The sequence below is a fragment of the Lacerta agilis genome, chromosome Z, assembly GCF_009819535.1.
Source record: "Lacerta agilis isolate rLacAgi1 chromosome Z, rLacAgi1.pri, whole genome shotgun sequence".
Lineage (NCBI taxonomy): Eukaryota > Metazoa > Chordata > Lepidosauria > Squamata > Lacertidae > Lacerta > Lacerta agilis.
The window spans coordinates 21,664,183-21,686,103 of record NC_046331.1 but is presented as its reverse complement, the minus strand read 5'-3'; the positions used below and the strand labels follow the sequence as shown (position 1 = coordinate 21,686,103).

Sequence of the window (21,921 nt, the reverse complement as noted above, 5' to 3'; positions counted from 1 at the left end):
GACCTTCGGCTGGTCACTTTTCTCAGCCTAACCTGAGGGTGAAAAGTGAGGAGAACCATGTGTGCCACTTTGAGGTTCTTGGAGTTAAGAAAGGTAGGTAAACAAACAAACAAACAAATACACGAATGCTGCCCGCCTCAGGCGCGCATTGGGCTTCTTCAAAACCAAGTTCCACTCTGTTGAATGTCACATGCTTCCAGAGAGGTATAGGATCGCAGTGCAATCTATCCCCACCTTGAGATCAATGGGATTTGCTCCCATGCAACCCAACCGTGCATAGGATTGGAGTCTAAATGCATAGGATTGGAGCGCAGGTGGGGAGAGTGGAGTAGGAACGCCCACTGATCTCAACTGGGGGCTTGCTTCTCAGTAAAGATGCATACCCTGGCATTGCAGATGTACTCGTGATAACAACTTTTAATCTACGAACTGCAGCACTTTGCGTTTCAAAGAATGTTGGAGTAGGGCTGGAAAGCCACAGGAGGGAGACAGAAAACCCCGCCCGACTCCGCCTCGAACGCTCCTCATTGGTTCTGCGTGGCCGTCTATCATCTTTCCAGCCGGCCCTGCCTCTCGGTAGTAGCAGCAGCCGGGAGCCTCCGGCCCCCACCTCCCTGTCTCTCCCCCTGCTCCGTGCTAGGGTTGGCGAGGCGAGAGCCATGAATGTATTGCCAACTTTCCTCCAGACGCGCGCTGTGCGGCGGGTCCTTGCGCTCCGGGAGCGCACGCAGAGGCGGGTGAGTGGGGACTGCAAGGCGAGCGAGAAGGGAGGGTGCCTGCCTGCCTGCCTGGGCTTCCCTCCCTTCTCCTGCAAGCTATACTGGCCTGCTTGGAAGTGCCAGGAGGAGAGGCGCCCGGCCGGCCGCAGCACAATCGCCCGGGGCTTGCTCGCGCAAACGGCCTGCAATATTTGCGTGTTTGCAGTTTACCGACACATTCTCTCCCTTCTGTCTTTCGCGCGCGTGTACATGTGTGTGTGTGTTGGGGCTGGTTGTGTGCACGCGTCTTTTTCTTTTGTGTCGACTCCTGCAGGAAGTCGGGAGGCCTTTTTCGCCTGCTTCTCCACCCACCCACCCCGCCGCCCTCTCTTTCTGCTGTTGCCATCCCTTTTGGAGGAGAAAGAAAGAAAGGACAGGCGTGGGTGGGATCTGTGGAGCGGAGCGGATCACCTATCACCCCATCGCAGAATGTATGTGAGGCTTCCTCCGGTTCTCTAGCCTCTTCCTTTACCTCCGCCGGCAGTCTCCCTCCCTTTCCCCCCACCCTTGGGTAGGCCGGGCGCTGGGGTAGCTTTGTTGCTGAGTTGCCGGAGCTTGCGGTGGCTGGTGGTGGCTGGTCTCCCCTGCTGAGATCACCCCTTCCCCACCGCAGACGCGCCGCGCTCCTTAAGCATCCTATTATTTTTGAGAGGCCAGGATAGCTTAGAGGCAAAGCTGGTGATAGTTTGCCTGCAGGAAGCCCTAGGATTAGACCCTGGTACCTCCCTCTTCTGTTTTATTTTTAAAGGACCAGGTAGCAGTGCTAAGAAGCACACTTCTGCAGCTTTTCAGAACCAGAAAGTATTTCGAGTTGGAAAGCATCAGGATCAGTGAAATCATTCTATCAGTTTCCTATGCTCTTTTTCAGAAAGTGGGGTGGTAGCTTTGTGGTGGTGCACAGGCTTTAAGTGCAGAAGAACCAGGGTTTGATCCTTAGAAAATGTGGGTGATGGGAAACTCTTCTGCTAGAGAGCTGTTGCCCATCAGAGCAGACTATATTGGGCTGGATCAGAGAGTCCCTGTACCATCATCTTCCTTTGGCCCTCCAGATGTTCTTGAAGTACAACTCCCATCAGCACCAGCAAACATAGGCAGTGGCAGGGGAAGATGGGAGATGTAGTTCAGCTACACCTGGAGGGCCAAAGGTTTTGGTGAACAACTAGTTTGGCTGGGTGTATGACACTTTCCTATGTGATTATGCTCCATCCACTTTTCAATCTTATTGCCCTCTCTGTGGGGGAAAAGGCATATGAACCATGAAACTCTCTGGCTTGGTGGTCTCTTGCCTTTAATATCTTAATCCTCAAGAGGTGTTTGGCTGGTGGGTAATAGGGACAGGGCTTTCTCAGTGGTGGCCCCCAACTTCGGAACTCCCTCTTTGCAGAGATACACATGACCTCATCTCTGCTGGTGTTTAAGAATTCCAAACGCTGAAAACAGTTGTGTTTCGCTGAATTGTGTTGTGCATAAAAAAGCAACACATTTAGCTGCTACTATCCTTGGGTGTATATTTTACAGTATTTTCATGTGTTTTACAGTCTTGTAAACAGCCTTGTGAAAGTGGTGTGCCTGGAAAGGTGTGCCTTTTAAAAAGTAAATAAAGAGTCTTTCTTTCCCCCCAACACAGTTCCCTGATTGTACACCTAAAATGCTATGTGAGGATGTGTCAAACCTCACTTTGGAAATGCACAAGTGTTGTAAAATTGCACGCCTTAACATTGGCTGCAGCTTCTTATTGAATGTAAATTCCATCACTCAGTCGCAAATATATGAAATTTCTGGGGGAAAACATTTTTCTCTCTCTAGGCCTACACAAATCCAGGTTTGATAGGACAATGAACTCAGTGGTGGAGTATCTGTTTTGCATGCAGAAGGTCCCAGGTTCAATCTCTGGCATCTCTAGGTAGGGCTGGGAGAGAATCCAGCCTCAAACCCTGGAGAGCTGTTGCCAGTCAGTGTTGCCAGTACTGAGATAGACAGATTGATGGCATGGCTCAATATAAAGCAAATACCTGTGTTTCTGTGGCTGATTCTTCAAGTCCTGTTGATTTACAGCGGGACTTGGCCACCTTGCGTTGTGTTTAAATGTCATAGAGACTGACATTGTTTGTTTATTTGTTGTATTTATTTCCCACCCTTTCCTCCAAGGGGCTAATGGTGATGTATGTGGTTTCGCCCCTTATTTAAACCCCACAACAACCCTGTGAGGTAGGTTAGGGTGACAGGCAGTGACTGGCCCACGCTCACCCACTGAACTTTATAGCTGAGTTAGGATTTGAACCCTGGTCTCCCAAGTAATAATATTCCCACTCCCTTAACCATTGCACCACACTGGCTCTCCCCTGTGATCTGTGGCTTGTGTCCATCACAAGAGAAAAGTGACAGTCTTGTGGCACGCCTTTAAAAAACGTGTCAGATTTATTATTGATCAATCCAGCTTCTCCAGGATGATGTTGGACTACAACTCCCATCAGCCTCAGCCAGCATGACTGGTGGTCATGGATGACGTGAGCTGGAGTCCGGCAGCAGGGTCAGGATCGGCCCTGGGGGCATTATGAAACAATGAGAGTCAGAAAACCTAGCTGATCTTCTTCAAGGCACACAGAGATCTATCTGCAGTTAGGTATACCAATAGCTAGGGTTTGTTTTTTTCCTTTAAAGAAAAAAAAATGAAGCCTTGGTTTCAAGTAAAAGTCAAGAGACACTTCTTTTGAACATCTCTTGCACACATTTTTATATTTGTGCTAGGAAAAATTATTTCCAGATTTTTAGAATTACCAGCCACATCCTATGCATAATTAAGTTCACAGGACTGTACGCAAGGTCAGGCAAATCTAGTGTCAAAAGGAATCATCTGGACAGTTTTGTAAAAGTAGTTAATGCCATCTATGTTAATTGCTGCCAGCTTTTCTTTGTGATAGTTGCATTAAATGAATACATACAGAAGAACTAATGTTGACCATCATTTGACCCCATTTTTTAAAAAAAAAATCCTAATTGGGGTTGGGGGGGTTGGAGGCTTGCATCTGCTTGCCTCCCTCCTCGTTTTACAACATTGTATGTCCTGTGAATGCATGAACACAGTTTATAGCAGGACTGAGCAACCTCCAGCCCATCAGACTAATTATGCCTGCCCATTTGGTTCACCAGACCAGACTGTTTTGGCCATGCTACACTCACCTGCCAGTCACCTGATGTCTTATATGATGCCAGGGGTGGGCAGGTAAAAAAGGTGGCTGCACTGGGCCAGAAGCACCAGCTGATAGTTGGCACTTTAGGAGACTCATGCTCGGTTCTTCTTAAGTCCTGACCACCTGGGGCCTCCCAAGAACTGTGTGCTGAGCTTTGAAGTTCCTAGCAACCAGAAGATTTCTGGCACTTCAAAGTGCTGCACAGAGCTGTTTGCAGGAGGCTTGCAGAGAATCCTGCACAGTGCTTTTAAGGTTCTAACAATCATTGCCACCTCATTTGACATCAGGTAATTGACAGGTGCGGCAGCCTCCCATCTTTCAAATTTGGTGGTGTAGTGGGTAGGAGAAAGAAGAATCTTACAAGAATAGAGTGATAAAGGTGGCCTGATAGACCATCAAACATAACTCCTCGCTTGGCATAAGTGGGGAACCTTTGGCCCTCCAAGTGTTGCTAAACTAAAACTCACATCAGCCCCGGCAAGCACATCTAATTACCAGGGGTGATATGAGATATAGGTGAGAAACATCTGAAGGGCCACGGGTTCCCCACACCTGGGGTAGAGGCTCCCCAGTAGATGGCTGCCCAGCCCCTGCAGAATGCAGGAGATTCATTAAGCTCTTGTGAAATTGTTTTCTGTGAAGACGAGTTGTGTAAAGCAAAGCACCAACATTTGACCAACATGAACTCATCAATTTAGAATTTGTTTGTGCGGCTGATAGTGATGGCTGTGACAATTCAAATGAAAGGCTATTCCATTGTAGCTGGAGAGCTATGCAAGAGAGTGAAAGTGATTTGACATGATGTTAAAAGTTGGCTTGTGATGCAAAGCCAAAGGTGAGATGTTGTTTTGAAGTTGGGTGACCTTTGGTGAAATAAAGCTGGTATTTTGTGGAGAGGGGCTTGCTTATGCAGCATGAGTGCCTTGGCTGGGAAGTTTTTATTTACCCATATTTATTAATTTATATCCTACCTGCCCTCCAAGGAGCATGCAATGTGTTCTCCCTCAACTCTTCTCTATCTTCACAACAGCCCTGCGGAGTAGGCCAGGCTGGGTGATAGCGACTGGTGCAAGGTCCCTGCAGCTGTAGGCCTTCAGTCTGGGTTGTGTAAACTGCCTAGCACTGCCAGGGTACCGGCTGAAGGCATGTGAACCCCCTTCCTGAAATGAAGCACATCTGGGTCTGGCCAGTGCCTGCATAGGTGGCCACCTGGGAATCACATGAATGCTAGCACAGGTATTATACCTCGAGAACAACATTTTTTTACATCCCCTTCTGAGTGCTTTAAAGTAGAGGCACAGGGAAGATAGTCTGGCATCTATTGACAGATCTCTGGGTGTAGTTATCTAACGAGGCTTTGGAATTTAATCCCAGAAACTGTCTCAAGATAATCTTAAAACAGAACAATGCTGATGAAGAAAGTTTTCAAGCCATAGGGGTTATAAATGAAAATTTTGAAGCAGCTGTCTCTGATCTGATGTGACTACTATGATGGAAATGCTGCATTTGAGCACAGGCATTTTCACTTGGTCGAAAGCTGTTGAAGCCAGGTGCAAATGTGCCTGATGCCTAGTTAATTTCTAACACTGCATGAAACTCACTGCTCAGTATCAGTCTAACTTACTTCTCAATGCTGTTGTGAGGATAAAGTTTGGAAGGGGAGAACGATGTACGTCACCTTCAGGTCTTTGGAAGTAAGGTGGGATATAAATTCAATGTAATTAATTAAGTAAAAGACTAAATTGTGTGTTTCTCTGCTCAGTGCAGCTGCCCTTCCCTTTTAAGAGAGTTGGTGGGTGCTCACTATTAATGAGAGATAGAAGTCCAACATTAATAACATTGCGGAGTCCCCTGCAGTTGGTTTGGCCTGTACTAGTCTTGAAATAAAAATTGCTACCAGTCCAAAAAAGAATGGGAAAAAGCTCTGACTTGATCAATGACCTGATGTTACAGCTCTATTTTGTTCTTAAATGTGCCACCCTGAGGCCTGTAGCTCTCTCATCAATCCATTGTAGGGCCACAGGAGAGGAGAGAGAGAATATGACCAATAAATTGGTGGAACAACCAATTCCATGATTTCTTAGGCCTCTTTTCTGAAAATTTATTTCATACAATTGGATGCACCAGGAAACCTCAAACCAGATTATAAAAAGATAAGACAATAAAATGAAGAAAAAACTACAACCCTACTTTAATACACACACACACAAAAATACTACAACATATTAAAATTACCTCAGCTTTCTAAGCATCTGGTTAGAATGTTTTTAGCAGCTGTCAATAGGCAAGGAGTTCCAGAGCGCAGGTGCTGCCACACTAAATGACCAAGTTCTTACAAATATAGAACAGGTATTATGTGGCACCTGTTGTAGTGCCAATTCCACCCATGGAAGTGGTTGAGTGGACACATTTAGCAATAAGGCTTACCGTACTTTGGGTTACATTAAATGTAATGTCCATTTGTGTATTTGTCAATTTCTCCCACCTAAGGCTGCCAGCTATTTTCCTAATGTAGGCTCCTCTGCTTTTTTAGAACAGCTGGGAGAAATGCAACAGATGCAGATTTCCCCCTATTTGTTACATCCCTCCCACATTTAGAGGTATGGGAGCCCCAAGCAGGGCAGCAGTTGCGGCCCTGGCTTTGCTTGGTTATGATGCATTTGGATGAAATAATGCTCAGCACCAGTACCCTCTCCTGATGGATTTCCTGTTGTCGCCCCCCCTTCCTTCTTTCAGATCAGCCAGGATGCTTCACTCAGAGCATGTTGAGGAAGATGCGGCCGCAAGAGACTGCCCTTCCAGCTAAACCCGCATGCCAGAATGGCCGCCACGGAAGCTGCCTGCACTGGGAACAAACCTGGAGCCAAATCTCCACCAGTAGAGGAATGCCATCACCGCCAGCGGCTGCAGGAAGAGAACGGGGCAGCTGACCAGCTCTCTGAGCACAGCGATGCCTCCTTTGCCACGGTTGAGCCGAGCCGCCAGCCACCACCTGCTGGGAAGCTCAGGAAGACTGCCTTCAAGCTCTTTGGTGGGAAGCGAAGTATCTGCACCCTGCCCAGTTTCTTTGGTGGGAAAAACAAAGGCCAGGGAAAGGGAGTTGCGAAGAAGGGCCTGAGCAAGAGCAAGACACACGATGGCATCAGCGACGTGGGGTACGAAGAAGCCAACTCGGGTGGCGGAACGGACTTCCCTCCTGCACAGCTGCCGAGTTCTCAGAGCGCTCTCCTGGGAGCAGATGCCAGCCTCAGGGTTGGTTTTGTGCGGCCGTCGGCATCCCTGTCCGGAAGCTCTGAGGGCTTTGAGAAGAAGCCCAGTGGGGAGAAGTCCTTGTTCCTTCCACGGTCTAAGAAGGGGCTCAGGGGCCTCTTCAACAGCATCCGGCGCCACAGGAAGAGCAAAAGCACTGAGCCCGAGAGGACTGAGTTGCAGGAGTGGACTTCAAGGGATGCTGTGGCTGAAGGACAGCCCAGTGTAAGTAAGCAGAAGAGGGGTGCCGAAACCCAGCAAGTCTTGAAGCAGGGGAGCCTAAAAAGCACTGCACTTCCCCCAGAACATGGGGAGCATTTTCGTGATGACGCTTCTTCTTCACCTGGAGTAGCAGCTGGTCTCGATGAGTCAAGAGAGGAGTTCCAACCGGTGGCCAATGAAAGCAGCTCTGTAGGGGATGCAGCCAGAGGAGGGACGGGCAGCGAAGGCTCTCGAGATGCAGAGCTGGATGCAGATGACACCCTCTGTGCTAACTCTGTGTGTGGAGAGCTCCCTGATGCTCTCCAGTCTGAGGACCTAGACAGCAGCCCTCCCTGTGTCCCATCTGGGGACCAGCTCAGCTTGATGTTTGGAGATGTCACTTCCCTCAAAAGCTTCGACTCCCTTACAGGCTGTGGAGATATCATTGCTGAACCAGATATCGACAGCATCGCCGAGAGTGCCAGCACCGCAGAGCGCGGCAGGGATGCGGCCAAGAGGAGCTCCTGCCTAGTTACTTACCAGGGTGGAGGGGAGGAGATGGCCATGCCGGATGACATAGAGGAGTATCTCCAGCAGATGTGGGAAGGTGCCGTCAAAGCAGATGCTGGATACGAAACACGCCTTCCGGAACTCATGGCAAAATGTGAGCATCAGGGAGTGAACAATGGCAAGCCAGAGGTCCACCTCTATCCTGAAGGCACAAGGGGTGATGTGGACCTCTTAACACCACACAGTGACCAGCAAGAATCTGCTCCCAACAGCGATGAGGGGTACTATGACTCTACCACTCCAGGTCCTGATGATGAAACTGGCGATGGGCTTGAAGAAATCAAGAAGGACCGCCTCCCAAGGGACAGCTACAGTGGCGATGCACTGTATGAGTTCTATGAACCTGATGATGCCCTCATAAGCCCCACTCATGCTGATGAATCTTGGTTTGGTAGCAAAGTGTCCCCACCAGAGATCTTTTCCATGAGCCAGTTCTTGGACTTTGCTCTCCCTGACGAGAAGGATTTGGTGCAGATAATGGGCCAGAAGAGGGAAGTGATGGAAACAGAGGAGGAGAGGCTGGCTGCCATTCAGAAGCAGCTGCTCTTTTGGGAGATGCAGAGGGAGCCAACCTTGAAAGACCTGGATATCCTTAGCAAAGACCAGCACCACCCCAGAGAAAAGCTACATACGGAATGTAACACAAAAGTGACCAGCTTAACCGACAAGAGTCTGAGTGGCCTTGGCTGCGATCAAATGTCCCCCCCTGCTTTGAACATTGGCCTGGATGCTGGAATTCTAACCGAGAAGCAAGAATGGAAAGATTTTAATGAGATGCTGTGCCCAGAGAAGCACTACAATGGCAGTGGGGGCCCTAAAGTACACAGTGGGGGCCTTTTCCAGCACATGGAAAATGGCTCAGTTTTGGATTCAGATAGAGAGCATCCAGGGCTCGAACCAGGTGCTTTAAGTGGCCTGGAGAATTCTGTGACCTTCCCTTTCTTCAAAACGCACAACTGTCCACTCAATGAGCAGCCAAGCAGAACCGAAGCTGACTTTGGGGGGCCCTCCAACATGGAAAATGAACCAGAACAGGCTGTTAACTTCTCCCAGGCATTGGTGGAGTTCACCAGTAGCGGGACTCTCTTCTCCAGCCTCTCTGAAAGCCTTGGGAGCTCTGATTCAGGCTCTGCGTTCACTCAGAACCTCCCTGCCCTCCCAACGATGGTCACGTTCGACATTGTCGACGTGGAGCAAGAGGGCGAAGGGGAGTGCGAGCAGCACCTGGGGATGAACACTGATGAGGACATCGCTGCATCCTTTGAGGCCTTTGACAATAGCTACGTTGCAAAAGAATCCTTCGCTGAATGTGACGAGAGAATGTTTCCTGGGTGCTTCCAGAGCACTTTCCAAAGCTGCAACTGGGGTGTCACCAGCCTTCCCCGGCGCATGAGGCTTCAGGACATGAGTCCTCCCATGCCGGAGCCTCTCTCCAGCTGCAGGAGGAGCAGGTCCCTTGACACTGAGAGCTTGGAGTTCGAGCTGGCTAGCTTGCAACTCTCCAAGGGTGGCTTCAAGCCTTTTGACCTCTGGTCTCGATGGAGTGGCTGCAGGAAGGATCCAGTGTCTCCTGGTCTAGATGCAGACCGTGAAAATGCTCTGGGCTCTACAGAAGGAAGGGAAGGAAGTGATGCTGCTGTCTTTCCTTGGGCAGAGCTGCAGCAGAATGTATCGGGCAGGGAGGATTTTCCCTCACAAGGTGTGAAACCTTGGGACTGTGATCTGAGCACCCCAGCCTTCCAGAGCACGTGGGGCGCTTCGGAACAGCCAGGTATGGAAGCACCTTGCATGCCCCTGGTGCAGGAATCCGCCAAGGAGCCTGGTGGGAAACCTCGCACAGATGGGGCCAGCGATCCGGCTCTGATGGCAACCAGACCAATGGCCAGGCCATCCAATTTGCCTCTGCAGGCTCCTGCTGTGCCCCAGGAGGTGTGTTCCTCCCACAGGCCTGGTGGGGACAGCGCAGGTAAAAAACTTGCTTGGGTCCTTCCTTTGGGAGAGAAGGGGGCTGACTTGCCCCCAGACCTCAGCTTCACCCATTCCCCCGACAAGCCAGCAATGTGCAAACCTGCAGGTGTGACGCAAGGAATGTCCCAGCTTCACAGCAAGCAGTGCTGAGACCTTCTGATGGCAAGGCTGAGCGTCGTGGGAGCGCCGACTCTCTGATCTGCAGAAAGGGAAAGCCCCCCACCTTGGAGGTGGCTGCTTGTGCTGCCAGCTGTTGGAACACCGCGATGAATGTAACAGTAGCCAAATAGCTTGCAGGAGAGGGTTAAAGGAGGATTAGGGTGGGTTTGGTTCCCTACGGCCTGCAGGGAGACTTGGGACATTACAGATGGTTAACTTTTGATTTGAAATTGGGTGGTGGTAGTAACAAATGCTTTCATTAGTGGTGGGTAAGGCAGAGTGTGCCTGATAGGACTTCTGTTGTCACTCATCACTGCTTGATGGTGCTCCTTGTTGGGTTGATGCTGAATTGCACTTCCATAGTGTGAACCACTGTTAATCCTGAACACAATACAGGGGAAAGGTGCCAACACCCTGGCTTGGAGATATTCAGATATGATGTAAGAGAGTTCTGGAATGTCCAGCTTGCCCTTTAGTTAAAAGCAGAAAAAAAAAAAACATTTCTTAAAACCGACTAACTGGGTGCTTTTTTAAAAACAAACAAGTGGTTGTAACAACTTTTAAGAAATGGGATGGTTTGCCGGTGGTAAAAAAAACAAACCCACAACAACCTATTTGATAAACGTTCTGTGTTTTTGACAGCACAACCCTGCTGTACATTCCTTCACCGGAAGCAATCCCCACTGAATTCAGTGGGGCTTGCTCTCAGCTAGGGGTGCATTGGGTTGCAGCCTTGTATTGCAGTCCTGTGCAGATCTACTCAGAAGTAAGTGCCACACTTTTCCAAAGGGGGGGGGGGAGGAGGACTACTTATTGGAAGCAGTTGTGCATGCAGAGCCGTCTGTATCAGGTGGCATTTTGAAGATGAAATAAGACCTGCAAAGTGTGTTGCCTGCCAGGGGTGGGTGGGTGGGTAGGTGGGTGAGAGTGGCAAAGCATTGGGCATGTGGTTATAATGAGGCAAAGTTTGACCTGGGGAGAAGTAGTACTAGGAAGACCTTTACAAATTTGGCGTAGTTTATGGATGGTGTCAGAGTGGAGTGGCACCCAAGCGATTGCAGAACTGCAAACTTTAAGGAGATATGGGGTGTATGTGCTGAAAGCTAAAAGCAGCAAATTCTGTTTCAAACTGTACCCCCTTTTAAAGATTTGAATCCCATTATTTCCTTACGACTAATTCTCACTTAGTGGGATGTCCAATGAAATGAATTCTCCTGTGTGCCCCCCAGAACAGAGCCTCCCCCCCACTCTTGAATACTTGGGTTCTAATGCAAATCTGGGCAAGCGTATTCACCATACTGTGTTTTAACAGGCTTCTGTAATGTAAGGCTGGCGTTCTGTTATTTGTAAATAAACTATATCAAAGATGGGGAACCTGAGGCTCCCCAGGTGTGGCTGGGCTACAGCCCCCAGCACCCCTGACCATTGGCCATGCTGGCTAGGGCTAATGGGAGTTGGCTGTCTGGAGGGAGCTATATGATGGACTTCTGCTTGTAGATGCCATGTTGCAAGGCCAAATGTAGCCTTCACTGGAAAATCTGTTTCCTTTCTTCCATGCAGGGCTGGCCCAAGAAGTTGATTGGAAAATCCAAATCTTTCCACACATACAAACAGATGCTACTGTTTAATCAGCCAGAAAAGTCTGCATCAAAACTCCACTTGAAGGGAGCTGTTGGTGGGGATGTGCAGGAGGGCTTCTTGGTGGATTGAGCCCCAGGAATCAATTCTCTTCACCTCTTGCTCAGCTGCCCCTTATGGGATTGCAACATCTACTGCTTGAGGTGGACATAAGAAGAGCCCCTGTTGGATCAGCCCTACCTAGTTCAGCTTAATTTTTCTAGCTGTGGCCCATCAAATGCTTCCAGGAAGGCGGCAAGCAGGGCTTGAAGGAAACAACCCCCCCCCCTTGATCAACTTGCCTTGTGAGAAACCTGCCATGGCCTTCCACCCAGAAGTGATATTTCTGAAAGGTAAGGCTGGCAGTAGAGGAGGGTCCTCAGAAATGCATGAAACTAGCAGTGATCTGTCTAGCTGGTCAACTCTTGACTAGCAGAAGCTGCCCAGGGATTCAAATGGGGGGGGGGCGCTTTCAAAGCCCACTATACAAGGGGCCTTTTTTGTTTGCAGGGGGAGGAGATACAAGAACCAAAGACTGGAATGTCCTACATTGGGGATGGGGAATCTGGTTCTCTGGATGTTGCTGGATTCCCATCAGCCCCAACCAGCATGGGAGCTGTGATTTGTCTTCTGGTCCAGGAACACCTGGAGAGCCCCTCCCCTGCTGTGCATGCAGAGCAAATGTTCTGCTGCTTAGGCAGGCCTTGCCCTATTATTAATTTGCTCTGGAAGAGTCATATCTGGCATGGTAGCTTTTAGGGGAAATCGTTTTGAAAGAGGTGGTACACAACATGCTGCTTTGCTCAAGGAGTGCCCATACCTGCCAGTATTTGGTAGCTGATAAATCAGGAAAGACCAGCAAGAGGAAAATCCTACATTAAAGCTAAGTCCCTTGAAGCTGCTGTCAGTACAAGGGCAACTTCAGAGGAAGGGCCCTACCTCACTGCTTTGCGTTCTAAAGATCCCAGGTTCATTCCTCAGTGGCACCTGCAGGTAGGGCTGGAAGGAGTTCCTGCCTGAAACCTTGGAGAAATGCTGCCAGTCAGTGTGGACAGTACTGAGCTAGATTGGCAAAATGTTCTGATTTGGTATGAAGCAGTTTCTTATATTTTATCTCCCCTTCACTCTTGTTTTCTTTTTTTAGCAGTACGTATGTACCTTTTTTAGCAGTACGGGTGGTGCTGTGGTCTAAAACACAGAGCCTAGGGCTTGCTGATCAGAAGGTCGGCGGTTCGAATCCCCGCACCGGGGTGAGCTCCCGTTGCTCGGTCCCAGCTCCTCCCCACCTAGCAGTTGGAAAGCACGTCAAAGTGCAAGTAGATAAATAGGTACTGCTCCAGCGGGAAGGTAAACAGTGTTTCCGTGCGCTGCTCTGGTTTGCCAGAAGCGGCTTAGTCATGCTGGCCGCATGACCCAGAAGTTGTACGTCGGCTTCCTTGGCCAATGAAGCGAGATGTGTCATCCGCAACTGGACCTAACGGTCAGGGGTCCCTTTACCTTTATGTAAATACTATGTAGTAAGACTCTTAATTTTTTTAAATAAAAAACTACACCTCTGACCAGCCTCTTATGAAAGATTAATCTTATTTCCTGCTGTAGCTCAGAGCCAGCCAAAGAGAGTGAGGAACCTGAGGTGGAAAATCCAAATGGTTTATGCATACCTTAAACTAATTAAGATAGCATCGAGAAGTTTTCTTGCACTGGGCTCTTCCTGTTCATTCCAGCAGGGCTCAGCTGGGAGAATGTGTTGATGTACATACCCAAAGGCCAGATCTGTCTCTGTCTATAGTACTTTATGGCACAACAAATCTCCTGTCTGATGTGGCTGTTCATCATTTGCCCACCTGCAAAGGAGGATTAGCCATGTGAGATGGGTTGCCAGGTTTTTACCTTTCTGTTATCTCATGTGGCTAAACATCCCCTGAAGTTCAGAAGAGGCTAAGCACATGGCAAAAGGGTGTGTGTGGAGTTCTGAGCTAGTCAAGATTTTCCCCCTCAATTGAGAACTACATGCCGACCTTTTCCACATACACCACCCACTATGAAGGATGCTTCCTCACATGAGAGAACCTAGGCAACTGATAGCCCACCCTGTCCCAAATGCTAGTACAGAGGTGGTCTGATAAGGCAGAGAATGCATGCTCTCTTGCTGGGAGTGCATGCATGCCAGCAAGTTGAGCTGCATGCTAGCAAATCAGTTCTGTCCTGCTTTTGTTGCCTGGAATGGCACCTGGCCGGAACTTCTTGTCTTGTGATTCTATGTAATGTGTAGACTAGCTTGCAGCCTGCTCATCACTCCTGCCTTCACTAAGCAACTGAATTAACATCAAACCCAAATCCTCCTTTGCTTTCAGTAGAAAGCCCAGTCAGCTGAATGTTCACAGAACTGGTGCCAGACCTATGTTCTCAGTACGCATGGGGCAGATTGAGGGTGGGGCTTGCACCTACACCCCTGCTCCTCTGGGTGTGTCCAGGGGACTTTGGAAACAAGCTGGAGGGCAGTTGTAGATGAGGTCTTTCTCCTCAAGCTCTTGATTTGACAAAGAATCCCTCATGTGGGATGGAATGTAAACATTTGCTTAAAAGATAAGCATCTGTGCAAGATAGGGACACTGGGAACCAAATGTCCAGATTGTCAAATGCGCCCATGTCAGAATGCATAGATGCTTTAGGCTTGATTTCTGCCTGATGAATGGCCCCATTGACCCAAACACAACCAATTGGCCATGCAAGGTAACTCACAGGGGGGCCTAATAAGCCTCCGTGTTTTGGTATCTGTGTGGGACTGCCAGTGAAGGAGCCTCCTCAAGCAGCTGCCAAGCTGGCGGGCCTGTCTCTTTTTGCCTCTGTTCTGAATTGCTACCGCTCACAAACTAGAACTATTAATGATCACGCTGTATGACACACAGGTTTTCACTGTGGCCTGCCTTGGCCAAGTCTTCAACGTGTTTTGGGTTGGGTTGGTGGCATGGCAGGTCGTCCCCGTCCCCCCATTTTCCTTTTGAACACATCACCAAAGACATCTTGTGAAGTTTGTTGTCAAATGGTGTAACTCTTGTTGATAATGTATTAGTGTAAAAAAACAAAACCCAACAGCTGTGCTAATAAGAATGTTCTTCTACAAATGTGTGTGTGTAAGCATTTTGGTTTTTACATATTTAATGGGGGAAATTTAAAAAAGAAAAGAAAACCATTTTTATACCAGTGTGTACAACAATTTGACTCTGCCTTGGTAATTTGACCTGCTTGTAAAGGATTTTTCAATCTTCATACTATATAACATTTCCTCTGTCACTTTTTAAAATTACTTCCTTATCTGATTTGGTCTGTGGCTAAAAACAATGATTTGGCACACAGAAATGACAGCAGGACAATGGGGAGGCAGAAGCATGAAAGGCTGGCTGCTTGTTGCCCTTTCTCTCTTCCTGTGGTCCTGTTTTTTGGATTCTTAGCTAGTGGTAGAAGTACCTGCTTTGCATTCAGAAGGTCTTGGGTTCCATTCCCATATCTTCACTTAGGGCTGGGAAAGATGCTTGCCTGAAACCGCAGAGCCACTGCTTGTCAGTGTAGAGAATGCTAAGCTAGATGGACCATCGTCTGACTCAGGGTAAGGCATCTTCCTGACTTGAAAGACGTAGAACAGGGTGACAAACCTGTGGCCCTCCAGATATTGTTGGACTACTGTCTCCATCATCCCTAACCATTCACCAAGCTGGTTGGGGCTGATGGGAATCCAGCAACATCTCTGGAGAGCCATAGGCTCCCGACCCCTGACCTAGAAGGTAGGGAAGGTGGACTTCAGTAGTGAAGCTAATTGTATTTTAGAACTGTTTATTCAGAATGTGGTAGGATCTTGGATACGGGTCATGTTTTTTACTTTCCCCACACTAAAGAGGGGGGAACCCTCACTGCACATCAAAAAATTAGTATTGAGAGGAACTGTTTACCATGGCCTTTTTTCATGGCTAGTTCACCATGAAGATAGTTTTTAAGTTGGGGAACATTCAGAAATTGGACCTCCCCCAGACAGTCTAAAGTGGTCCAACTTAGAATTATGCCAGTTCAACTTGCCCCCCTCAGTAATGTGTCAGACGGCTCTTAGGAAAGAAATAAAAGGCCATGTTGATTTGTGTATATGGCTATTACCCAGGACATTGCCCACTGTAGCCCCTGCACTAATACTGTTGTCTTTATAAAACTAAGAATAGCTATGCCAAGGAAGATATTCAATAGTCCAATGAGTAAATGAAAGTCCGTACAATCAAAGCTTGCATATTTGGCTGCAATCCAAAGAGGTGAAATGCATCCTAAAGAGAGCAATGTGTACAAATACATAGCTTTGACTTAATTTTCAATAGAACTGTTTCCCCAATTGTTGAAGAGGCAAGCCACTATCCATGGTAAAAAGCTCCTTTTCTCTCCAATCATTGGAACTGTTGCTTGATGAGCAAAGACTGATTGTTTGCAGAGTTCTGCACTGTGCTTGCCTACAATATCTGTTGGTGCTCATTTGAGACTGGTTCTTTTTCTCCCCACGAAAGCATAATGTTTTTATAACAAGAGGTCCAGAATCTTCATGTGTGATTCTAGTAGGACTTGTTGGATGGTGTGGGATTGCTTTGGAGAGGCTTCTTTTCAGGTTTTGCAATCTTGTGCAGTACCATTAAGAATGGAAGTATCTTTGGATGGCATTGGGTTCAAGCCAAGGAATATGGGGATTCAAACTGGGATTCCTGTTGCAATGGAGCAACAATTGGTTGGTTAGTGTTAAGTGGTTGGGCGTGGAGATAGCATTGGTACTATTACTAGACAAATAGGCAACATGAATTCACATGCTCTAAACCACTGATATTCAACTGGTGGGTCGGGACCCACTAGTGCATTTTGGCCTGCTCCAAAGTGGGTTGCAACAGGAGCACTACCCAGTTGCGTTGCAGGGGGGTGCGCCCCAGGTTCCACGTCTCGGAGGGTGACAAGGAGGCACCCCACGGGGTGCTTTCCCTGCCGCCCGGGCGCGGTGGTGCGAGCAGCCATCATGCCTCCACAGCAGCATGTGGAGGATCCTCCGTTCACGGCTGCAGCCATGAGCAGAGGATCCCGCCACTGTCTGTACGGCTCTCGGGCAGCGGCGCAAACCGCTACATACAACGCATATGCGGTGTTGCACGCATGTGCTGTGCATAGCGATGCCGCACATGCGCTATACATAGAGGTTAGCCACCAGTGCCGCTGGAGCGCTGTACAGATGTTGGTGGGATCCCTCCTCCCCGGCTCGCCATAAGTGGCTCCTGCTTTGCCGCTTTATAGCGAGCCAGGGAGTGAGGGAGGGAGGGGGACAGACAGGAGCCATGGCTCCCGAGAGAACGAGATGCGCAGCTTTGCCAGCGCCCCGGCAAGGCAGCATAGCTTCCCCCGATGGCCTGGGGTACTTGGGAGTCGCGGGGGTGGGGACGCAGAGGTGTAGGAAGGGGGACGGACCACCCCAGGTGTCATCGCTGAGGGCGTGACATTCAGTGCCCACCCACGTCTCCCAAGCCTACCCTGAGCTGTCGATGTGGGGGGGAGGGGTGACAAAAAAATTCCCGCGCCAGGTACCACCTGGGCTTGCTATACCTCTGGCACTACCACCATGCAAACATATGATGAAAAATTAAGAAACTGGTCCCGAAATGCATATTCAGGTTAAAAGTGGGTCTAAAAAGGTTGAAGATACCTGCTCCAACCCATGCTGACTTCTAGTCTAGTGTGATCTAGGGTTGGTTAGGGGTGGATTTGCTTTACAGTCCATTAGCATGTGTTTAAAACTACAGGACTTCAGGATGTCTTGCCAGATAAGGCATAACTAAGCTGTGCTAAGTGATCCTGTGGATGCACTCTTGCTTAAGAATTTAAGAAGTCATTTGCTGGGATCATATTGAGCTCCAGCTAAGTCCAGCACATTTACAAAAGTCCCAACAATCAGCAGGCAGCAGATGGTCCAGTTCTTACCTCCCTCCAGATTAAGAATAAGTGGACAATTTTTACAGTGGAGGGAAGGGAGAAGTGGAATCTCCCCACAACTCGTACCGAGACCAGTTCCTTTTTTTAACTTGGTCAGAAGCGATCTGGAGTTAGGGGTGAGCAGTGAATTTGCAGATCATACCTTGTTATTTTAGTGTTGTGAACGTCCAAATGGGTAGGAAAGAGCCCTGAAAGGATTGCTTTGCAAATAGGGCGAAAGAGCAACAAAACAGCAAGTTAAGATTCAATGTGGGTGTAAAGTGATGTATGCTGGAGCAAATAAATCCTAATGTTCTACACATGCTGAGGGGATTGAAAACAGGTAATCGGGAAAGATATTTAGGGTGCATTTTTAATATATAGATCAATGAAAATATCAAGCCAGTATGAGGCAGCTGGAGAAAAAGGCAAACTCCTTGCTAGGGATTATTAGGAAAAGGATTGAAAAATAAAAGCTACAGTAGTATAATGCCCTTATACAAATCTATGGTGTGGCCATGCATACAATGCAGTGTATGGTTCTGGTCAGTGAATCTCAAAAAGAAGAAAGGGCAACCAAAAGCAACTGGAAGGTGGAAGACCTTCCCTACAGGACGAAGTTAAAATGTGGCTTTTTTTTCAAAAGGAAGAAAGAAGTGACTAAATACTATAATCGAAGAAGAAGAAAAGCCTTGCCTGAGAGTTAGCCCTACTGAATTCAATAGGGGTTACTTCTAATGGAACATGATTAGGATTGTACTGTAAGGCACAGAATGATGGACTGCTTAAATTGTACAGGTGTTTCTCCCTCCTTTGTAACACCAGAAGGGATCATGAAAAAAGGGGGAAAACATTGATTAGTGGTAGATTCAGAAGACAAGAGTTTCTTCATTGCATGCATAATGCAACTTACAGAATTGGCTGCCTTAGGATTCATTTATTCTATTCTATTCCATGTATGTCCCTTCTTTCCTCCATAGAGCTTACTGTGGCATACATGTTTCTCCCCTCCCCCCTAATGCTACATATATAATGCAGGTCAGATTACCAGGTGCTGTGTCTACACTGCACACCCAAGATTTATCTATTTTTCTATAGGTTTCATTGTTGTTGTATACATTCATGGAAAAATTTTATGGGCTGTTCTTTTTACTGTCTATTTTTAAAGAAAGGTGCAATTTGCAGTTTTGAAGGGGGGAAGCATTGGCTACTGCTTATACATGTGCAAAACAGTGGCAGGGGCACAGCATGCTGTTCATTATATCAGAGATCATTGCTGGACTATAAACTGACTGCCATCTTGGATGATTTCAAGTTCCCCTACCTTTTTCATTCACACATACCCCTTGCTTTTCTGGGCTCTAATATGCATTTAATAACTTTTTGTAACCCTTGTCGAATATTGTTTGTGGTGTTCTCTCTCTGTGTGTGTCTTTATTTCTGCTTTTGATCTGTGAAGGGTGTCCCATTTTTTTCTTCTTGCAGGTCATCTTGGTTGCTACTTAAAGCTAATAAACTTGCTTTTGGTGAAAACTTGATCCACAGTTAGGATGGTTCTCCCCCAGAGATTTACAGTAACAGAAGAAAGGGAAATGGTAAATACCATGAAATGTTTTCTCTGTTGAATATGATAGCCAAGTTCCTTTTCCATTTTTTTTCCCTGGCTGGTCCTTTTTAGTAAACTATGCCTCCTTGAGATAGCTACAGCCTTTCATTCCGTGGCCTTCGCAAGAATGTGGATTGACATCATGCTTTGTTATAGGGGAAATTTGGATGAAACTTAAAGCATCTGAGTCTTCTTCCCTCCCTCAAAGATAAGAGGACTGATTCTAATAAATAAAAATCAAATGCATTCCAATAGTTCTACTTTTCTTTGGAAGGAGATAACTGCAAATTCCTCTTATGGCCTTGTATCACTTGAAGAGCACTGTTCACATCTCAGTGTCACTTCCTGCCATTATCTGTCTTTATTGCACCATCTTCAGGCTTGTGGGATATACTTTTGTTTTTCACTGAGGACCACCAGCTGAAGCCAGGAATTTTGTTTTGAACTGCAAAACCAAGTGGAGCTCTCAGTCCTTCCACACAGAAATGCACTCCTGGCTACCCCCAAGCTTTCTAACATTTCTGCAGTACCATTTAAGGCAGGGAGTAGAGTTGTTCTGTTGCTGCTATTCTTAACCAGTTGGGAGTCAGAAATCCTTGAGATCTCCCAGCAGATGCAGATCTACCTTCTGCCTACCCCAGCCATGAAAGTATGCAATGTAGGGCAAAAAGTGATGCAGTGTTCAAAGGATGACAGTGTATTTTTGACAGTGGGTTTTGATAAACCTGTCCTGCAGATTTTCAGGCATAACTGGGGATAGGCTGACACTGATTGTTTTACAGCTGAGGTGGTTTATCTCCAGGGCCAATATGGGTTTTGTAATGCTTGTGCAACCAGTAACACATCTCTGCTTTTTTGCAAGTGAGGAAGATAGTTCTCTATATATTCCCCCCTTTTAAAAAAAAAGCCCAACCCTATCTGTTGAACAAATGGAAGAAGGAGATTTAGGACTCTCAGACTTGCTGATGAAACTACCTCTAGCTGCAAAGCTGGGTTGCACCACGAAGAACCCTGCTGTGACATCAGTATTCACCTTTCACAATGCTTGGATACTCCTGCACTGACTGAAGATGGGTGCAATAACATGAGGTTCCAACCACTTGGCCTTGCCTGTCCCTATCCTTGTGTACCTATTAATACTTCCAGAGTCATGCCTGGAGACTGATGCATCACTGTTTCGTAGAGCATTTGCTGAGTGTGTGTCTTGTCATTGCGTGTTTTCCTACAGGACCCTCAGTGTGGGGGCGTTACTTCTCTCTCCCAGTGTTTTTGAGATGTCTCTTACCAGTTTCAGTTTTCCTGCTTCAGGTTACCTAAAGTGAGAGAGAAGGCGCACATTCATAACGGAGAATGGCAGGAATTGAAAATAATTGTAAGAGGGCCCCCATTTCTATCCCAAAAAGGGAGTTGGTATCTGCTTTGCAAAGCCATGAAGATAATCCCCCTATTTTGGAGGGGGAGGGAAATAATTTGATAGTTCATTGGTGCTCATTTTCCAAAAAAAGTTATAAGAGCTGGTCTGCCATACTGGTTTGCTAAAAATGGCTCAAAGCTCGCCCCTGCTGCCACCTCCGTAGGTGACCACCTTCAATTATTCACTCTTGGCTGGCTCCTAATCTGTGATGGGTGGATCAGAATGCTGATGTACTTTACAGAGTTGCACACACTCATTGTGAAGAACGGAGTGGTTTTCATCCTTGCTGCAACACTGGGCTAGGAGGAGAAACCTCCCAGCCCATAGCTGTCATAGGGATGAAAAACGTTGATTTAACTTTGTTAGATCTGCTCTTTTCCCTGTTTCCTAAAGTGCTAAGACCTACCGGTAACAATATTGCTATACCAGAAGAGGATAAGCTCCCTTTGCTAGGTAAATGGAGGTCTAAAGGGAGAGGCTAGGCCCCTGGTTTTTGCAAAGGGTTGGTGAGCCACTGAAAGTAGCTTCGTGGGCTGGATACAGGCCATGTGGGCTTTGCACCCATGTTATGGGAATTACTGACATAATGTCTGTAAGATGCTTTAAATTACTGAAGCACTAGAATTGTATACTAAGTGTTCCTCGTAAGCCTTGGTAGGCTTAAACATTCCATTGTAGTACTGTATTATTGGGGCTAGTTTTGGTCAATGGCTAATGTTGCTGTTCTGGTACAGGGTTTACATGTAAAGGCTTGAGAGGGAAGTGATTTTATGTACCCTAATCCGGAGAAGAAGATGCACACATGGATCTCCAAATTAGGGAATGTGGCTGTAAGGCAAATCCAGATGTCCACTCTGTTGCTTTCAGTAGGATGCCCACATAGCTGGATTGGGGGGACTGTATAGCAGTGGTGGAATCCTGTGGCCCTTCAGGTGTTGTTGGATTCCCAACCCACATCAGCCCAGCCAGCACGGCTAATGGTCAGGGATGCTGAGAACTAAAGTCTAATAATATATGGAGATTCAAGATTCCCAACCCCTCATGCAGATGTAAACCCTTTACCAGAGTCTTCCACTGTCCTGAGTTAATTGGTGACCTAGGATGCATAGGCCCAGTTTTACTTCTTGCCCTAGAACTTTGAAACTATTCCTACTGAAGGCAGTAGGGTTTCTCACAAGTAAGTGGTTTCAGGTTTTCAGCCTCTCATTT

At 47.5% G+C, this 21,921-nt stretch overlaps 1 protein-coding gene across 1 annotated transcript; it reads left to right on the top strand.

The window, feature by feature from the left end:
• Positions 1-577: 577 nt before the first annotated feature.
• Positions 578-10,578, top strand: AMER1 (APC membrane recruitment protein 1). The gene is made up of 2 exons (XM_033137199.1): positions 578-737; positions 6,686-10,578. The coding sequence occupies exon 2, from the start codon at positions 6,770-6,772 to the stop codon at positions 10,085-10,087; it is 3,318 nt and encodes a 1,105-aa protein (XP_032993090.1). The 5' UTR covers positions 578-737; positions 6,686-6,769; the 3' UTR covers positions 10,088-10,578.
• The last annotated feature ends 11,343 nt before the right edge of the window (positions 10,579-21,921 follow it).